This window comes from Amblyraja radiata, chromosome 4, assembly GCF_010909765.2.
Source record: "Amblyraja radiata isolate CabotCenter1 chromosome 4, sAmbRad1.1.pri, whole genome shotgun sequence".
NCBI classification, from domain to species: domain Eukaryota; kingdom Metazoa; phylum Chordata; class Chondrichthyes; order Rajiformes; family Rajidae; genus Amblyraja; species Amblyraja radiata.
The window spans coordinates 3,224,598-3,243,544 of NC_045959.1; the positions used below are offsets into that span (position 1 = coordinate 3,224,598).

An 18,947-nucleotide genomic window follows, 5' to 3' on the forward strand; every position below is an offset into this window, starting at 1 on the left:
GAGCTGTTTTGTAGCTGATACTGCTGCCACAGCCAATTCCATCGTTTTCCCTACTATGAGAATATCCTCCAGATATGCCATGACAATATGTTTTTGTTTTCTTAGTATTGCTATGGCTGGGTTCAATATTTTGGTGAATAATCTTGGGCTGAAGTTCGCCCATAGGGCAATGCTTTGTACCATCCAGATAAATTTTAGGTATCTGCGATGATCCTTGTATATGGGTACTAGATAGTAAGCATCTTTAAGATAAATGCTTGCCATGAAGTGTCCTTTGGAATTCAGTTGTTTGGCAGTAACATATGTCTCCATTTTGAAATGTATATACTTAACAAATTTGTTTAGTGATGTTAAGTCAATGATGATGCGACAGACACCATCTTTTTTGGTTTAAGTGAATATATTCGATACAAATTCCAAAGGTTCATGTTTGGTCTTTTCGATGACCCCCTTTGTGATAAGTCTCACCAGTTCAGCTTGTCCCTCACGTTTCTTTTTGACGGAGGGAGAAATACCCTTTGGGGCCATTGTTGAACTGGCGGCGTTTTTTCTGACATGAATTGTATTTTATATCCTGTAATGTTGTTGAGTATATACTTGTCACTCGTGACCATACCCCATGCTTCTTTAAACAAGTGTAATCTCCCCCCTGTTAATAAAGCACCCTTATTCTCTATATGCTGGTAGGGACCAGACCCACCTACCTCCATGGTTATTGGCGATTCTGTTTCTTCATTTTCCTGAAGATTTTGTTCTGACGTGCTGGCGATGTTGGGGGGAGGCGCATTTTCCAGGGGGTCCGCTGCGGGCCCTGATCTGAAAGATCTTTGGGGATAATGTGCGGACCCCAAGCGTTCACCAGTCCCATATTGCGGACGTCGACTGGTGGATGCCGTGGGGTGCTGCCGCTTGGGTATCGGAGGTCTTGGTTTGCTCGTCCCGGGGCCTGCCCTCATTAGGCCGAAGGTTTTTGATGCTTCCTGCATCTCCTTCAGTTTTTTATTGAAATCTTTCCCAAATAGCAGCGCGTCCGTCTCCGCAGCTGGGGCTTTACACAAGCCAGCAAATTTGGGATTGAGGGCAGGTCTTATGTTTCCCTCCGGAGATTGTTGATCTCAAATTGTGTGGTACACATTAATGCCAGCACATCCTGCTGGCAGGTATCCATCTCCGTGCTCTCCACGGAACGAGCAAAGGCTGTGATGGCTGACGTCAGGAGCCTTAGGATCCGCTGTAGGTTGAGTTCTTGGGTCTGGATGTGTGACCCACATGCCCCCAGATTTGGCTGTTGACACTTTTTACTTTGAGGGCCTCACCGTTTTCTGGTGCTGTGTTGTTTCAGCACCTCAGCGAGCACCTTTTCCAGTAATGGTTGATGCTGGCCGCCATTCTTGGTTCCAGCGGTGCTCCAGCCCGTGGGGTTGCTACAAGCGGTCCACCACACCCAACAGCTCTTCATGTTCCTGCACCCCTGGCATACTCCCGAATTCGTCCGCCTGCCCCTGTTCCAGACCAGCCCAGCCCTGGTCACCAATGCTAGCCTCCAGTAATGAGGGAGCAGAGGGCAGTGCATGAGGCACTGTGGAGGGGGTGCCTGACCTCCCTCCGCGAGAGCGCTCTTTCTGCGCATCTCGCTGGAGCTGCTCCAATTGCTGTTGGATGCAGCTCAGGCGGCTGTCTCTCCTCCATTTAGGTGGAGACATGTCCCCGTCCGACGAATCGGACGCCACCGGCCGGATGCCTGTTCGGATGGCTCGGCGCGGTGATGGGGATAGCGGGGCGACCGGTAATTGTTCCTACCGCCTGTTGCTGCCCCCCCTGCAATGGAACGCTCCTCCGCTGGAGTCGAGCGGGGGACAGGTTCTTCTGGAGCTTTTGTGCCTTGTGTAGCGAGAGCGCCCCTCAAGCAGCGCGTCTCGCAGGCACCTGCTCCGTGAGCCGCTCCAGCGGCTCAGGCGGCTCTCTCTCCCCCCGTGCGGGTGGAGAGACGTCCCGTCCGACATCGGGAAACACCTGCCGGATGCCTCTCGAGTGGCTATGCGTCCAGCCCGCTGCTTCAGGTACTAGCGGGCTGGCCTCGGCACGGTGTCGGGGAATTACGGAACACCGGGTAACGCTCCTACCGCCTGTTGCTGCCCCCCTCCCCAACGGGAAAACGGGGGACAGTTTTGTTCCAGAGCCTTTTTCTCTGCCTGTAAAAAACACAAGCAGAAAAAGGCTCACCTGTAAAAGAAAACCCGACCTCAGGGTACTCACCTGACGGTCCGGTTCATCCTGTAACGGGACAGCCTAACTCCCGTGGCAGCCGCTGTTGCACTGCTGGCGTAATGCCGCGCCTGCGCACTGAGCGGGTTCTTCACGTAGTCACTCACGTGACTCCGAAGTAAAATGAAGATAAGTTGCATTTTCAGAAATCAAACCAGAGCAGTGAATGGTAGGGCCCTGGAAATGTTGCAGAGCAGAGAGTTCCTGAAGAACAGGTCCATAATTCACTGTAAGTTGTTTCACAGATAGATGTTGTGATCAAGAAGGCTTTTGGTTCATTGGCCTTCATCAGTTATTGAGTATAGAACTTGGCACAATGTATTAGATGTACAAAATGTTGGTGAGGCCACATTTGTGTTCAGTTTTGGTCCCCCTTCTATAGGAAGGATGTCATTAAGCTAGAAAGAGTGCAGAGAAAATTTGAGGATGTTGCCAGGACTGAGCATAAGGTGAGGATGCGCAGGTTAGGATTTTATCCCTTTTGGTGCAGAAGGCTGGGGGATGATCTCACAGAGGCATATAATCACGAGGAGAATTAATAGAGACAATACATAGTATTTTATCCAGGGGATTGGAATCAAAAATCAGAATACATGGGTTAAAGGTGACATGGGCAAGATTTAATAGGAACCTGAGGAGCAACTTTTTTCACTTAGAGCATGGTAGCTACATGGAACGAGCTGCCAGATGAGGTAGCTGAGGCAGGTACTATAACAGCATTTAAAAGACACTTGGACAGGTACATGGATAAGCAATATTTAGAGGGATATGGGCCAAACATGGGCAAATGCGACTAGCTCGGATGGTGCATCCTGGTTGGCATAGGTAAGTTGGGACGAGGGGCCTGTTTACCTGACTTTGCCATTAAATGCAGATAATGCCTGAAACAACTGTGCAGATTAATTTGTTCTCAAATAAACAAGCTAGCCTCAACAAAATATCTTGAAGTAAGAAGGCCATTTGGGGAAATCCCCAAAATCAAGAGCATCTTAGAAAACCATTAAAACCAATTTTTCTTGATTATTTTCTTCCTAGAGTTTTTTTAATACTTTTTAAATTAATAAAAATATGTGTATGGTTTATGGCATAAAACAGTATACAGTTGCAATATAAACTTTCTACATGAAGGATACGTAAACAGTTTCTCTCCAATCAATTTGAAGTATACAGTGTAGTACAGAGCACTGTCACTTTTAATCTCTGGGAGATTATAACCATACTGCAAATTAAAAATACTAATTAGTAATCCAGTCATTAATTTTCTTTAAAATTAAATAAACTTATTTTAAAGGAGTGATATTGCTTGTATAGATTCTACCTTATTGATTAATATAATTTATGGAACAATTTATGAAAATCACCAACCAGTATTTTCAAGGCACCCAAGATTAGCTTTTGTTTAGAGATACAGTGTGGACAGACCCCAGCCCACCGAGTCCATGCCAACCATCGATCACCGAAAGACAATTTCTATGTTATCCCACTTTCCCTTCCTATATACTAGGGGCAATTTACAGAAGCCAATTAACTGAGAAATCAGCACGCCTTTGGAATGTGGGAGGAAACCACCTACACAGTTACAGACAGCATCTGTAATCAGGATCGAACCCAGGTCTCTGGCACTGTGAGGCAGCAGCTCTACCACTGTGCTGCCATTGTGTCATGTCAGCAGCTTTACTGCTGTGCCACTGTGAAGCTGTGCTTACCATTTTGAAAGATTTCATTCACTACATAATTTTGCGTTGTGATTGATCGTATAAGTCTTTTACAATGAAGTTCTTTGAAAAGGTAACAACAGGAAATTGAAAACATTTACCTGGAATTAATCTTCAGTACAAATATAATTAAAACATTACACATTCTTTAAAAATGAATTAAGGTTACGACTGTCTATTATCTGGAAGATGCCCCTCAATTTTTAGATCTAAACTGATTCAAGTTGTGTATCACCCAAATATGAATAGATCCAGATCTGGGATAACTCCTCATCTTCAGTGGAATTCACGGCAACAACTATTTACATAATATAACAATGGATAGTCACAAAAAGCTGGTGTAACTCAGCGGGTCACATAGCATCTCTGGAGAAAAGGAATAGGTGTCGTTTCGGGTCGAGACCCTTCTTCAGTGAGTCAAGGGAAAGGGAAATGAGAGAAGCAGATGGTGATATAGAGAGATAAAGAACAAATGAATGAAAGATAAGTTGATAGTAAAGGAAACGGGCGATTGTTAGCTGTGGGCTACGTGAAAACGAGTTACAGTGAGACTCAACAAGACGACTTTGAAGCTAGTACAACGACTTGGGTAGGGGAGGGATGGAGAGAGAGGGGATGCATAGACCACCCTGTAAATGAGGTTGGAAGAGATGAAAGTGAACCGCTGCCTAACATGAAAGGACTGAAGGGGTCCCTGGACAGATTTCAGTAACAGTGTTCCAATGGAAGTAACCTGCATTTAATGTCATCAGGAGGATGTAATTGCTCTTTGATTCTTCGTTGAAAAGAGGTCCAACAGTTACCCTGCACTAACTTGCTCATTTGTGTAAGTAGACACATCCTCGGATTGAACATGAACGCATAAAAGACGGTAGAGTTAAAATCTGTAGTAAAATGGGCGAGAAGCTGGGGGAACTCGGCAGGTCAGGCAGCTTTCAGGAAGGAAATGGACCGTCAATGTTTCAATTCAAGACTCTTCATCTAGACTGAAAGAGTAGAGGGGGAGCAGCCAGTATAAAGTAGCAGACAGAGGGATGGGGCAAGAGCTAGCAAGCGCTAGGTGGATACAAGTGCCTGGGTTGATTGGCATATTAGTCAGGATGGAAGAGAGGAGGCTGGGAGGTGTTAAGTAGTGAACAAAAGGTTGCAGGTTCAGGAATCTGATCGGGAAGGAAAGTGAAGAATGGAACTAAATGAGGGAATGCAGCAGATGGAAACAACAGAGCTGCATGAGTTAACATTTCTTAAAAGAATAAACATCACTCACTTGCTGCCACATTTCCTTTGCATGTCACTTCAATTTGTTTCAAAAATTGACCAGGTAATTTGAGTTTTACTTGAAATTTTGCCCACAGAAGATGAATACAAGAAAGACACCTTGAGTTCTTTGAGGATACTAATGGAGATAGAACGCGGATCACTTGATCGCTCTTGATTGGTAAAAGTCAGCATGGATTTATGAAGGGGAAATCATGCTCGACTAATCCTCTGGAATTTTTTGAGGATGTAACAAGTATAATGGATAAGGGTGGGCAGTGGATGTGGTGTATCTGAACTTTCAAAAAGCCTTTGACAAGGTCCCACACAAGAGATTTGTGTGCAAAATTAGAGCACATGGTATTGGCAGTAGGGTATTGAGATGGATAGAGAACTGGTTGGCAGACAGCAGAGTCAGGGGATAGTGGAGTCAGGGGATATGGGGAGAAGGCAGGAACGGGGTACTGATTGGGGATGATCAGCCATGATCAAATTGAATGGCGATGCTGGCTCGCAGGGCCAAATGGCCTACTCCTGCACCTATTGTCTATTGAAGCAAAGAGTAGGAATTAATGGGTCCTTTTCAGAATGGCGTGCAGTGACTAGTGGGGTTCCGCAAAGCTGGGTGCTTGCACCCCAGTTATTTACAATATATATTAACGATTTAGACGATGGAATTAAATGTAACATCTCCAAGATTGTGGATGACACAAAGCTGTGTGGCAGTGTGAGCTGCGAGGAGGATGCTATGTGGCTGCAGGGTGACTTGGATAGGTTGCGTTAGCAGGCAGATGCATGGCAGATACAGTATAATGTGGATAAATGTGAGGTTATCCACTTTGGTGGCAAGAACAGGAAGGCAGATTATTATCTGAATGGTATCAGATTAGAAGAAGGAGAGGTGCAATGAGATCTGGGTGTGCTTGTACATCAGTCACTGAAAGTAAGCATGCAGGTACAGAAGGCAGTGAAGAAAGCTAATGGCATGTTGGCCTTCACTGTGAGAGGGTTTGAGTTTAGGAGCAAGGAGGTTGTACAGGGCCCCGGTGAGTCCGCACCTGGAGTATTGTGTGCAGTTTTGGTCTCCTAATTTGAGGAAGGATATTATTGCTCTTGCGGGAGCGCAGCATAGGTTCAACAGGTTAATTCCCAGGATGGCGGAATTGAGGTATGATGAAAGAATGGGTCGGTCGTCTGGGTTTGTATTCACCCTGGAATTTAGAAGGGTGAGGGGATCTTATAGAAACATAACAACATTCTTAAAAGATTGGACAGGTTAGATACGGGAAAAATGTTCCCCATGTTGGGGGAGGCCAGAACCAGGGCTCGCCGTTTAGAAAAAAAGGGGTAGGCCATTTAGGACTGAGATGAGGAAAATCTTTTTCACCCAGAGAGTTGTGAATCTGTGGAATTCCCTGCCACAGAAGGCAGTGGAGGCCAATTCACTGGATGCTTTCAAGAGTTAGATTTAGCTCTTAGGGCGAAAGGAATCACGGAATATGGGGAAAAAGCAGGAACGGGGTACTGATCATCAGCCATGATCATATTGAATGGTGGTGCTGGCTCCTGCACTTATTTTTCTATGTTTCTATGACCTACAGGCCTACAATGGGATCTCATTTACATGAAAACAACTTGCGGTCCCCAAAATCAGAGGTGATAGAAGAGTATGGAAATCAAAGTAAAATGAAAGTTTTGGATTATGATTTGGGTGGACATTGGTTGTATGGGGGAAGAAATATGGTGTCAAGTTGGGAAAAGTGGAAGTACCACAGGATCTGGGGGTTCTTGTTCATCAGCCAATGAAAGTGAGCATGCAGGAACAGCAGGCAGTGAAGAAAGCAAATGGCATGTTGGTCTTTATATGGAGTTGAGTATACAGTAGGTGCAAAGAGGTCCTTCTGCAGTTGTATAGGGCCCTAGTGAGACCACACCTGGAGTATTGTGTGCAGTTTTGGTCCCCTAATTTGAAGAAGGACATTCTTGCTATTGAGGGAGTGCAGCGTAGGTTTACAAGGTTAATTACCTGGATGGCAGGACTGTCATATGCTGAGAGAATGGAGCGGCTTGGCTTTTACACTCTGGAGTTTAGAAGGATGAAAGGGAATCTTATTGAAACATATAAGATTATTAAGGGTTTGGACACGCTAGATGAGGGAAACATGTTCCCGATGTTGGGGGAGTCCAGAACCAGGGGCCACAGTTTAAGAATAAGGGGTAAGCCATTTAGAACGGATACAAGGAAACACTTTGTCTCACAGAGAGTTGTGAGTCTGTGGAATTCTCTGTCTCACAGGGCGGTGGAGGCCGGTTCTCTGGATACGTTCAAGAGAGAGCTAGATGGGGCTCTTAAAGATAGCGGAGTTAGGGGAAATGGGGAGAAGGCAGGAACGGGGTACTGATTGGGGATGATCAGCCATGATCACATTAAATGGGGGGGTGCTGGCTCAAAGGGCCGAATGGCCTACTCCTGCACCTATTGTCTATTATAAGAAACAAAATAACAAGGATTTAGAAAGTGCAAAATGACAAGGAGCACAACAAAAAGAATAGGGAGGCTCAATTCTAAAGCATCAACCAAAATATGCAAGCAAATGGACATACAGAAAAGTCAAGTTACATGGAAATTAGTAGGGCATGCATAGTTCAGTAATAAAAAGGGAAAGGAGCCATACGTATTCAGATAATTATCCACTTTTTGAATTTCTTACAAATAGAAATGAATTTACTTTCTCACAGTTTGAGGAATAGAAATTAATTAATATAATTGGATAAACTTTAAATTTACTACATAATTAACCCTGGCAAATTGATTTCAATGGAAATAAAAATTAGGCTATGGCGATCAGATGCAGATACTCATAACATGAGTGATACATTAATAGACTACTCCAATGCTTCGATGCAAAATGGGTCCATTTCCCTAGCACTGTTACTTTCTGCCAAATAAAACAGTATATTATTTTGTTAACTTGGAAATACTTTTGCAGATGGTTTAAAACTATACTATACCAGTAAGTCGTTGATCATCTATGCATAAATAACAAGTTGTATGTGATCATTTTCATGATAAATTAACATTACTAGCTTTAAAGTCTGCCTTCAGAAGAATGTCTCAAAATTATCTTATATTACTAAAACTCATCTTGTTTGTTAGTGATTCTTCTCTGTCTGTGATTCATGCCCTGAATTATGCCAAAACAGTACTCGATATCCACTTCAGTTCAGTTTTATTTGTCATATGTAGGTTAACACAGGTCAACGGTACAATGAAATTTATTTGACATTGTCTTGTGGTGTGTTTTTATCAAGTTTTGTTCAGATTAATGTTATATTTTACATGTTATTCACATTTTTAACTTTACAAAATCCAGTTTCAGAAACACTGCAATGGCAGTTACAGCTATGACGTCCCTCCTCCCTCCCCCTCCCGCGGCTCCAGAGCTCGAACCACAGCCCAGGGTCCTGAGCGCGGCTGGACAAAGACACGGACACAGACTGACTGACTTGCAGTTATTTTAAAATCCCACGCCTGCAGAGCCGCGGGAGGGAGAGGGAGAGGCAACCAGCCGTGGGAGCGGGGAGGGAGAGGCAAACAGCCGTGGGAGGGGGAAGGGAGAGGGAGAAGCCTTCCTGTGGGCCCGGAGCAGCAGCCCCTGGACCCTGCACCGGCTCGAATCACAGCCCAGGCCCTGAACGTGGTTGGGACAGACATGGATTGTGCCTGGAGCCACGCTCCTCCCTCCCCTTCCCGCAGCTCCAGATCTCGAACCACAGCCCAGGGCCCTGAGCACAGCTGGACAAAGACACGAACACAGACACGGACTGGGCCCGGAGCCGCACTCCTCCCTCCCGCTCTCATGGCTCCAGACCTGAATATTGCGATGGGGAAACGAGGCACAACGGGTCATGGACAATGTTAACAAAGACAGGACTCCTAGTCCAATGAGAGATTTGTAACATTGTTACAAGGAAAGGGAGTGGAGTAGTCGACGAGGAGAGGATTGGTGTTTAACCTACCTATCTTCTATATAACTAAAAGTCTCATCTTGACCACTTCCTGTATGCGCTGTATATTGATTTTAGAAAAAAACAGTACCTCGTATCATTATGATTTTTGGCCATCTTAGTTACAAGTCCTCCTCCTGAGGCAGCCCCGAGGATTTTTCCGATCGATGAAAAATAAAAACGTTATGAGTGTTTAAAAAATCTTGAGATCCGCTGATTGGTCCTCTCACCTGTCAATCACGATGAATGTAACGCCCCTTCCGGTGGGCCAGGAGTATAAAGCCCAAATGGTATGAAATTGCATTTGAATTTGGTGGCCTACACTCCGCTTGAAATGGTATGAAATTGCATTTGAATTTGGTGGCCTGCACTCTGCTAGAAATGGTATGAAATTGCATTTGAATTTAGTGGCCTGCACACTGCTTGAAATGGTATGAAATTGCAGTTGAATTTGGTGGCCTCCACTGTGCTTGAAATGGTATGAAATTTCATTTAAATTTGGTGGCCTGGACTCTGCTTAAAATGAAATTTCAAGGAATAGCTGTGAGTGAACTGCCAGCCTACCAGCCCTGAGTGATTGAACTGCCAGCCCATCAGGCCTGAGTGACTGAGCTGCCAGCCCACCAGGCAATAGACAATAGGTGCAGGAGTAGGCCATTCGGCCATTCAATGTGATCATGGCTGATCATCCCCAATCAGTACCCTGTTCCTGCCTTCTCCCCATAACCCGTGACTCTGCTATTTTTAAGAGCCCTATCTAGCTATCTCTTGAAAGCATCATGAGAACCTGCTTCCACCGCCCTCTGAGGCAGAGAATTCCACAGACTCACCACACTCTGTGAGAAAAAGTGTTTCCTCGTCTCCGTTCTAAATGGCTTACTCCTTATTCTTAAACTGTGGCCCCTGGTTCTAGACCCCCAACATCGGGAACATGTTTCCTGCCTCTAGCGTGTCCAAGCCCTTAACAATCTTATATGTTTCAATGAGATCCCAATCTTATATGTTTTAATGCGATCCTGAGGGCCTGAGTGACTGAGCTGCCAGCCCAAGAATCCATTCGGCCCACAATGTCCATACTACCCCTTTGGAAACCAGTCCCTTCGGCCCACAACACCCATACTAGCGCTCCAGAAAGCCCCTTCCCACTGGCCACCAATATTGGAATTGCTGGAAAGGCGGAATATTGCGTTGGGGGACCAGCCCTCCCATGTGAACATGGGACGCAACGGGTCCCACTTAGTCTAGTATACTTATAAAACTCTAATTTTGTCCTCTTCCGGTTTGCGTTGTTTTTAAATTTGCGCAAAAACGGTACCCGATAGCGCTACGATTTTTTGCCACCTTACTCGCCATTCTCCTGTGCTGAAAGTGCATTACGTTTTGTTCCAATCAGTGAAATATTACAAAAGTTATTTGTCTTCTCTCCTGTCATTCGCTTGGACGGCGACGCCCCTTGCGGCACCCAATGTCAATCACCGGCGGCGAGAGTAAAGCTGAAGGAGCGGAGTGAGCAGAGTGTGGGCAGGAGCAGTGTTCGCGGATAGGCGGGGGCTGTGTTCGCGGGCGGGTGGGAGCAGTGATCACTGGTGAGTGGGGTATGTGTTCGCAGGCGGGGACTGTGTTTCGCAGGAGGCGGCGGCCACCACCACGATGAGCCGGGAGCCGTTGAGTTCAGCCGGGGCCGGGAGCCGCTGAGTGATTCTGGAGCAGGGGACGGGAGCCGCAGAGAGTCCCCCTCCCCCACACCCTCTCCCCCAACACACCCTCCTCCACACCCCCCTCCCCACCTGCCCCCACACCACCTCCACCCTCCCACACACCCCCTTGCGTTGGGGGAACAGGTGAGTGGTGGAATATTGCGTTGGGGGAACGGGGCCCAACGGGTCACACTTGGTCTAGTTTTTAATAAAATTATACAATTTTGCTTTAATGCAACGTAAATTAATTGAACTTATTTCTCTGAAATAAATCCAAATCTGTTGTCTCACCATATTTGTCCAATGCTTCTGAAAATCTCCATAGGATTGAAAAGGACAGTATGGTGGAATCTCATGGCTGATGCTGACAATTTGCCCCTTCTTCATACTAAATTTAAAAAAAAGAAATTTGATATGAAAATCTGAATGTCAATAGTAGTCTCATAGGAGTGCTGATATCGGGGAAAAAAGGTGAATCTATTTAAACATTCTGATACACCGCTTTGGGGATTGGAGAATGAAAGACTTGTGAGAATTGGGGGTCAGGTGTATCAGCAGTTGGGGAATTAGGATCATGACCAGTGGTTTGCTATGATGGGATCATTTAAATGATGAAAGCAATATCTCATCTTGAACAGATACTGAACCCGAGTTACATTATAAATACATTATAATAATGATGGTTGCTTCCAGGACAATTTAGCCTAGGAGCATCCTCCACCCCTGCTCCCACCAATATTATCATAAGGTGTGTTGCGTGGTGTCCCATACCTAAATGATGTAGAAATATGGCTATGGTGCAATGATGCATGGTCCATCATGCCAGGTTGAATTTACGCAATGATGCAAAAGAACCTGTAAATAGTTCTTACTGAGTTTAACTGCTGTTAAAAAAAAAACTTTGTACAATTGCAGAACCGGGGAAAGTGAAATAAGGTAAGTAATCTCCCGGCAGACATATTTTCAATGCGAAAATTTAAAAGTTCATTCAACTTACAAAAATGTATTTCTACTTTCAGATATTTATTTTATATTAATATAAATGGGGTCTCATTTTTATCCAAGGACAAAGAAGAAACTGAGAAATTGGAAAGAAATGGTCAAAGTAATTCAGAGGGATATAACAACTTAGTTGGGTAAGAATGAGTGGCATCCACAAGGTAACTATAAACCAGATAGTTGATGTTGAATAATATTCTTTACTACCTTCCCAGGACCTGTATGCAAATTTGTTAGGATCAAAGTTTTCTCTTTAAATCATGACCTGTTGAGCCTTTTCCTCAACAGGACGCGGATGACGTAATTTGCAAGAAAAACAGAAATGGAATGTTAAAACTTCTATAAAAATATGTAAAAATTAGAACATTTGGTGAAGGCAAATATTGCCTTGTTACTTAATACCAGCTTGATCTAATCAATGAGGGCCCCTGATTTCATGCTCCCTCTGGCATACCTGGGCTTCAGATAAGCACTCTCCCTGACACGCTGGTGCCCAGGTTCCCACACTCTCAAGACTAACCTGGTCCTGTTCCCACACTCTGTTGAAATTCTCAGTATTATTTTTTCCTGTGCTCCCTTGAAATCTACAAAGTCACTGGGAAATGTAGTATTCTACTTCATGCAATGCTTTCCAGATTTCATTCATCTTCTGGGGGTAAAATTCTTCCTCAAATCACTTCCATCTTTGCTTCCTGAACATGGATATGTTTGCTAAAGTGAAGTTTATTTATCTTTTTCAGGGCCTAGACCTTCGACTATGAGAAAAAAAATCTGTCATGGTTAATCATATACTACACATTAATTATGATCCATTCCTTTTCTATTTAGTTGTACATTTTTATAATTGTATTCATCCTATAAGCAATATGGAGAATGAAAACCTCAACCTGTCCTGAAAAATGACAAAGTATATTGAAACGCAAACCTATTCCACAATTAATCATTCTGTAAAATACATCTGTATGAAAACAACATTCACACCAGGGAGTTGGGAAGTTATATTGCAGGTATGAATTTGATTTAGAAATTACCTGGGCAACACATAGCACCAATTACTTCCAATAAAATGTTTTGGTAATACAGCAATCCTCTTGCTGCAAAAATTCTTTAGCACTCCAATTGATATGTCAAAATCTTCAACCTATGAATTAAGAAATATGTTATTACAATAAACGTAATGTGCAATGTTGATCTTTGTAGTGGTGTACAATGGATAAGATAGAAAGATATATGAGATAGCAGCATTATTGCAGCACAAACAGGGAAGCAGAAAGATGAAAAACCAAGGTGCTACTGTTTTATAACTAATCAAATATTATCACAGTATGACAAGGAAACCATTTCCAAAATGCAGATACGGAAATTTACATAGGAAAAATTGGTATAAAAATGTGACAAGACACAGTAAGTTGAGAGAAGCTCGAACACCATCCATGGGGAGAAAAACCGTGAAGTTTCCGATCCAGGACCCTTCCTCAGTATTGGGAAAGTGAGGAGATAAGAGATACCTTAGATTGATAGATTCACCATACAATTCAGAAGTTTGTAACACACTTTGTGAGGCAATAAGATGGTATTTAAGTTTGGATCAATATAAGAGTGGGATGGGGAAAAATAGTGACATCAGGCTTAGTGTTGGATCTCATGCAGATGTATGGGAAAGTGCAATAAGAAGGCAAATGGTTGGTGGAGTTGGAAGAGTGTACCAGACAGTTGCAGAGTGAATAATCCCTCAAAATGTTGAAAGTTATAGAGATTAAAAACTGTCTTTGGTGATAGAATCCCACCAGAAGTGGTGTAAATTGTGAAGCATGGTCTGTTCAGTGTGGAATCTAACGTGGTAAAATATGTGGTTAAGCACCCTAACCCTGCTCTAGCTGGGAGATGAGATGAGTGTGGCCATTTTGAGAAAAGATTGCCATATACATTATTTATGAAACCATCCTTCAGTGATTTTCTCTGGGGCCAGAGAGTTTCAATATTCTATCAATTTAGTCATAAACATTGATTATTTAGGGCCCCAAGTGCTCTGAAGTCCATACCAGCTACTAGTCTGTCTCCACAGTGATACTCTGCAAAGTAGCTTGTACAATCTTCTTTGCTGGAGCTGTGCTCTCCAATTGCTTTATACTGTATATGCAGGAAAGAAGGAGCACAGCCAGGTGGTCCAATTTTCCAAAGTGCTGGCGAGGATGGCGTCTCTAGTGGTGGAATAGCAGCAGTCAAGTATTTAATACTCTGATGCTGCAGGAGAGACAGATGGTAGTTTGCATGTCTTCTTCATGCTGACTTCGTTGAAGTCTCCAACAATGTTGGAGAAAGCATCAAGATATGCTGTGTGCCGTTTGTTGACAACAGCATATAGTTCCTCAGGTGCCAGCTGATCATCTCTATGGGGCAGCATGTAGCCTGAAGTCATGACAATGTAGGTGAAATCCTTGGGAGGTAGAAGGGACAGCAATCTACCATTAGCAGGAGTTGTACAAGACTGCCACGTCCGAACTCCATGAAGAGTTTATCAAGTTTGGCATGTTCCTTTTTCCGATCACACTGTCCAGTCTGAGAAGCCTACGAGTTGAGGGCAGAATCTTGAGAATTGAGGATAAGCCGCATTTCTGTTAAATTGGGTGCACAGTATTCCTTCATATCCCTTTGGGAAAGCAAACTTGCCCTTAAGACCTCAAATGTTATTATCTAGCAATTGGATACTGACCAAACGGATGCTAGGGAGGCAAGGATCGTAGGCCTACAACACTTCATTGTTACTTGGAGATACTTCCATGTACTGTACTTGTATATTTGTAGAAATAGGTGAACATAAATCAACTTACATGAACGTAACTTGTGGAGTACCTCAAGGGTCTGTGTTAGGTCCAAAGCTTTTCATAATATACATTAACAACATATGCAGAGTATCAAATATACTGAAATTGATTATATTTGCCGATGATACAAATATTTTTTTTTCCGGTAAAAATTTGAAGCAGCTTTTGGAGGTCATCACATCAGAAATGAATAAATTAAAACAGTGGTTTGATGTCAACAAATTGTCTCTAAATTTAAGCAAAACAAAGATTATACTATTTGGAAAACATAAAACAAACCCTCAAGTACAATTGAAAATAGATAACATAAGTATAGAAAGAGTATATGAAAATAAATTTCTTGGTGTGATCTTAGACCACAAAATCTGCTGGAAACCACATATAAACCACCTCAAAGCAAAACTGGCAAAGTCTATAGCAATATTGGGAAAATCAAGACACATTCTGGACCACAAATCATTACATACTCTGTATAATACACTCATATTGCCATATCTGAGTTACCGTGTGGGGATATGGGGTAACACCTACAAAACCAACCTACAGCCGTTATGCACATTACAAAAAAGAGCAATAAGAATTATCAATAACATTGGATATCTTGAACATACCAATTTATTATTCTCAAAGTCACATACACTGAAGTTCACCGATCTGGTTAAATTTAAGACTGCACAAATCATGTACAAAGCAAGAAATAATTTACTTCCAAGAAATATACAAAAACTGTTTATGGAAAGACAGGGTGGGTATAATTTGAGAGGGGAACATAATTTAAAAAAACTCAATGTCAGAACAACTCTTAAAAGTATGGGCATAACAATCTGTGGGGTGAATTTGTGGAATGGTCTGAAACAGGAGATAAAACAGCACAAACATAATTCAGTTGAATAAGATGTACAAAAACACTTTTTTTAAAGGATATTGGGATGAGGATAGGTGATTCTGAGTGGTATATTTGTTATACTGATTGTATTGAGAAGGGTGATTATAGGGTGATAGGTTGTATATATGACTAAGAGATACTGTATAGTATATGAGGGTTTTTTCTTTTCTTCTTTTTTTCTCTCTTTTTTTGTATGGCTTTGTGAATATCTGATTAGTGTATAAATGTAAATAATTTGGTGTACATATAGCTGCTGGTGTACATATGGTGTACATATAGCTGCTAAATTTGTATAAGATAATTATAAGCAGTTGAATAAGAGGTGGGAGTTAATAAGCTTTGGCTTCTTCATGCTCCTTTTCAGACACATACGATTTCATTTATTTATAGATATTGTTTATGACACTTTATAAATATTCTTGTTTTGTTTTTTGTATGCTGTTTCACACTTGCTTTTTATTCTTTTATTCTGTTCGAAATAAAGAATTAAATAAATAAATAAATAAAATATATCACAGGATTAGAATCATAGTGACCATCGAGCAATCATGAAATCGCTAATTCTCCTAAATGGTCCACTGGTCTGTTAGTTACAACACTGATTTGTGCCTTTTGCTTAGCATTAAGTTTAAAACGGTTATATTTAAGATTATCCTCCCCAACTGCTAGCAAAATGATGCCACACTCAGGTCTTTCTTTTAATGGTTTATAGCCACAATTTTCAAACATGAATGAACGTACCCATTTTATTGGATAGGAAATACAGTATAATGCCTAAATAACTAAAACAAAGAAAATCCCATTGGATATATATGTTAACATTTAAAAGGAGATAAACAAAGTAATACCTTAGCCAGGGTCAGTCGAATAGTGGAAGCTTCCACACTAACGCACAATTGGGTCTCTGAAACATTCAGCTCCAAAACTGTTATTAGGAAATATATTGTGTCACTCATTCAATTGATAACTGCTTAGTAACATAATTCCTTTACTACAATCAAAATGATTGGATCCATGGTTTGTACATGACAACATGGTAATCCAACATTATTAAGATTCTTTATAAAATGGTATCTCAAATTACAAATGTTTTGAGTTAGAATTGTTACAAAGCAATATTTATTTAATGCAGCTCTTATCGCTAATAATTCCATTTCAAAAAACTTTGCAAAAATGTAGTCACCACAATCTAGATGTAATGTTTGACATTGGTAATTTCAAGATTCCTCAGAGTGGTTGAACATTACCTTTCCCTAGATTAGAAACGAAACATCAGAACCAATTCCACAGACATGCCACATCCTGAGAATTCAGATATACATTTGGAGTATGCAGTCTGAAGAAGTTCCGAGAAGTGATTTGCAAAAATCCATATTTCAATACAACTGAAAGTGCTATTGCTCTCCTGAAGACAAATTAATCATCTGTAATATTTTTTTGCTATGGTACCAAAAGGTCTGGCTACTAGATAAGTACAAGACACCAAATTATGTTTGTCTGTCTGAAGAAGGGTTTCGGCCCGAAACGTCGCCTATTTCCTTCGCTCCATAGATGCTGCTGCACCCGCTGTGTACCTTCGATATTCCAGCATCTGCAGTTCCCTTTTGAACACCAAATTATGTTTTATAGTTTATAATTTTATGGTGACAGGCTGGAGGAAATTTGCAGCTTTAGGCCATATTTGAAGTATTTTGTACAGTTCTGAACTGATGTGGAGGCTTTGGAGAGGGTAAAAAAGAGGTTTACCAGAATGCTGCGGAAAAAATCTTGAGATCAGCTGATTGGTCCTCTCGCCTGTCAATCACCGTGATGAAGGTAATGCCCCTTCCGGAGGAGCCAGGAGTATAAAGCCCAAATGGTATGAAATTGCATTTGAATTTGGTGACCTGCACTTTGCTTGAAATGGTATGAAATTGCATTTGAATTTGGTGGCCTGCACTCTGCTTGAAATTGTATGAAATTACATTTGAATTTGGTGGCCTGCACTCTGCTTGAAATGGTATGAAATTGCATTTGAATTTGGTGGCCTGCACTCTGCTTGAAATGGTATGCAATTGCATTTGAATTTGGTGGCTTGCACTCTGCTTGAAATGGTATGGGATTGCATTTGAATTTGGTGGCCTGCACTCTGCTTGAAATGGAATGTCAAGGAATAGCTGCGAGTGAACTGCCAGACCACCAGCCGAGAGTCAATCAACTGCCAGCCCACCAGCCGTGAGTCAACTGCCAGCCCACCAGTCGTGAGTCAGTCAACTGCCAACCCACCAGCTGAGTGACTGAACTGCCAGCTCACCAGCCCTGAGTGAGTGAGCTGCCAGCCCACCAGGCCTGAGTGACTGAGCTGCCAGCCCACCAGGCTTGAATGACTGAGCTGCCAGCCCACCAGGCCTGAGTGACCGAGCTGCCAGCCCACCAGGCCTGAGTGACTGAGCTGCCAGCCTACCAGGCCTGAGTGAGTGTTGCCAGTCCACCAAGCCTGAGTGACTGAGCTGCCAGCCCAAGAATCCATTCAGCACACAATGTCTATACTAGCCCTCTGGAAACCAATCCCTTCGGCCCACAACACCCATACTAGCGCTCCAGAAAGCCCCCCCACTGGCCACCAATATTGGAATTGGCGTAGAGGTGGAATATTGCGTTGGGGGACCAGCCCTCCCGTATGAACATGGGACCCAAAGGGTCCCACTTAGTCTAGTACTAAATAAAATTCCAGTTTAAATATCAACCTACCCACACCTACCACCCTTCGCACTATTACACATTTATACATAAATCTTATGAATATCTGTATCAGAAGATTAGAGCTTATTATGGTGATGATGATTATCACTTTGAATCACTATCTGTACATAGTGATAAGGTTTATTTTCTGTTCAGTTCCTGTGGATTGGAGGGTAGCTAATGTTATCCCACTTTTTAAGAAAGGAGGGAGAGAGAAAGCAGGGAATTATAGACCAGTTAGCCTGACATTGGTGGTGGGGAAAATGCTAGTCAATTATTAAAGATCTAATAGTGGTGCATTTGGAGAGCAGTAACAGGATTGGTCCAAGTCAGCATGGATTTACAAAGGGGAATCTTGCTTGACAACCTTCTGGAATTTTTTGAGGGTGCAACAAGTAAAATGGATAATGGAGAGCCAGTGGATGTAATGTATCTGGACTTTCAGAAAGCCTTTGGAAAGGTCCCACACAGATTAGTGGGCAAAATTAGGGCACATGGTATTGGGGATAGGGTATTGACATGGTTAGAAAATGGATTAGCAGACAGGAAACAAAGTGTTAGAATTAACGGGTCC

The 18,947-nt window shown here is 42.7% G+C and overlaps 1 protein-coding gene across 1 annotated transcript in view; it reads right to left on the reverse strand.

The window, feature by feature from the left end:
• Positions 1-18,947, reverse strand: part of c4h18orf63 (chromosome 4 C18orf63 homolog) — a 76,144-nt gene that overhangs the window by 35,574 nt on the left and 21,623 nt on the right. The window contains exons 5-8 of the mRNA XM_033018869.1: positions 16,501-16,577; positions 12,973-13,082; positions 11,234-11,330; positions 3,399-3,484 (exon numbers count right to left, since the gene is read on the reverse strand). Coding sequence (XP_032874760.1) covers positions 3,399-3,484; positions 11,234-11,330; positions 12,973-13,082; positions 16,501-16,577 — 370 coding nt within the window. The remainder of the gene's footprint in view (positions 1-3,398; positions 3,485-11,233; positions 11,331-12,972; positions 13,083-16,500; positions 16,578-18,947) is intronic.